The sequence below is a fragment of the Oryzias melastigma genome, linkage group LG9 (assembly GCF_002922805.2).
Source record: "Oryzias melastigma strain HK-1 linkage group LG9, ASM292280v2, whole genome shotgun sequence".
Lineage (NCBI taxonomy): Eukaryota > Metazoa > Chordata > Actinopteri > Beloniformes > Adrianichthyidae > Oryzias > Oryzias melastigma.
In genome coordinates this window covers 1,304,737-1,305,084 of record NC_050520.1, presented here as the reverse complement: position 1 = coordinate 1,305,084, position 348 = coordinate 1,304,737, and the positions used below count along the sequence as shown (strand labels likewise).

Genomic DNA, 348 nt, shown 5'->3' with positions numbered 1-348 from the left:
GTGGAGCTCGAATGGATCCCTGAAACGCTGTACAACACCGCGATCTCGGCCGTGGTGGACAACTACAGCCGATCGAGGAGGGACATCCGCTCGCTGCCGGAAAACATCCAGTTTGATGTGTATTATAAGGTAAGAGCGAGCAGAGCACGAGCTCAGGTGTCCCCAAACCTGTCTGTGATCAGGTGCTAACTGCTGCTAACCTTAGCTCCCATCGTTAGGGGGCCCTGATCGACGAACGACCGCCACGAAAGACGACGATACTCAGATTTACCGCAGAACCAAACCAGATCACCGTCTCTGTCGCTGAGTAGATATGCGCACGTAAACATCTGGGAGCGTCACGCAGAC

General features: G+C 54.6%; 1 protein-coding gene across 2 annotated transcripts in view; it reads left to right on the top strand.

The window, feature by feature from the left end:
- The window catches only part of appbp2 (amyloid beta precursor protein (cytoplasmic tail) binding protein 2), a gene marked incomplete at its 5' end in the record, with an annotated part of 17,611 nt that continues 17,263 nt past the window's right edge, over positions 1 to 348 (top strand). For both annotated transcript variants that reach the window (XM_036213401.1, XM_024258051.2), the window contains 1 exon segment: positions 1 to 129. In XM_036213401.1, the coding sequence (XP_036069294.1) occupies positions 1 to 129 (129 nt within the window).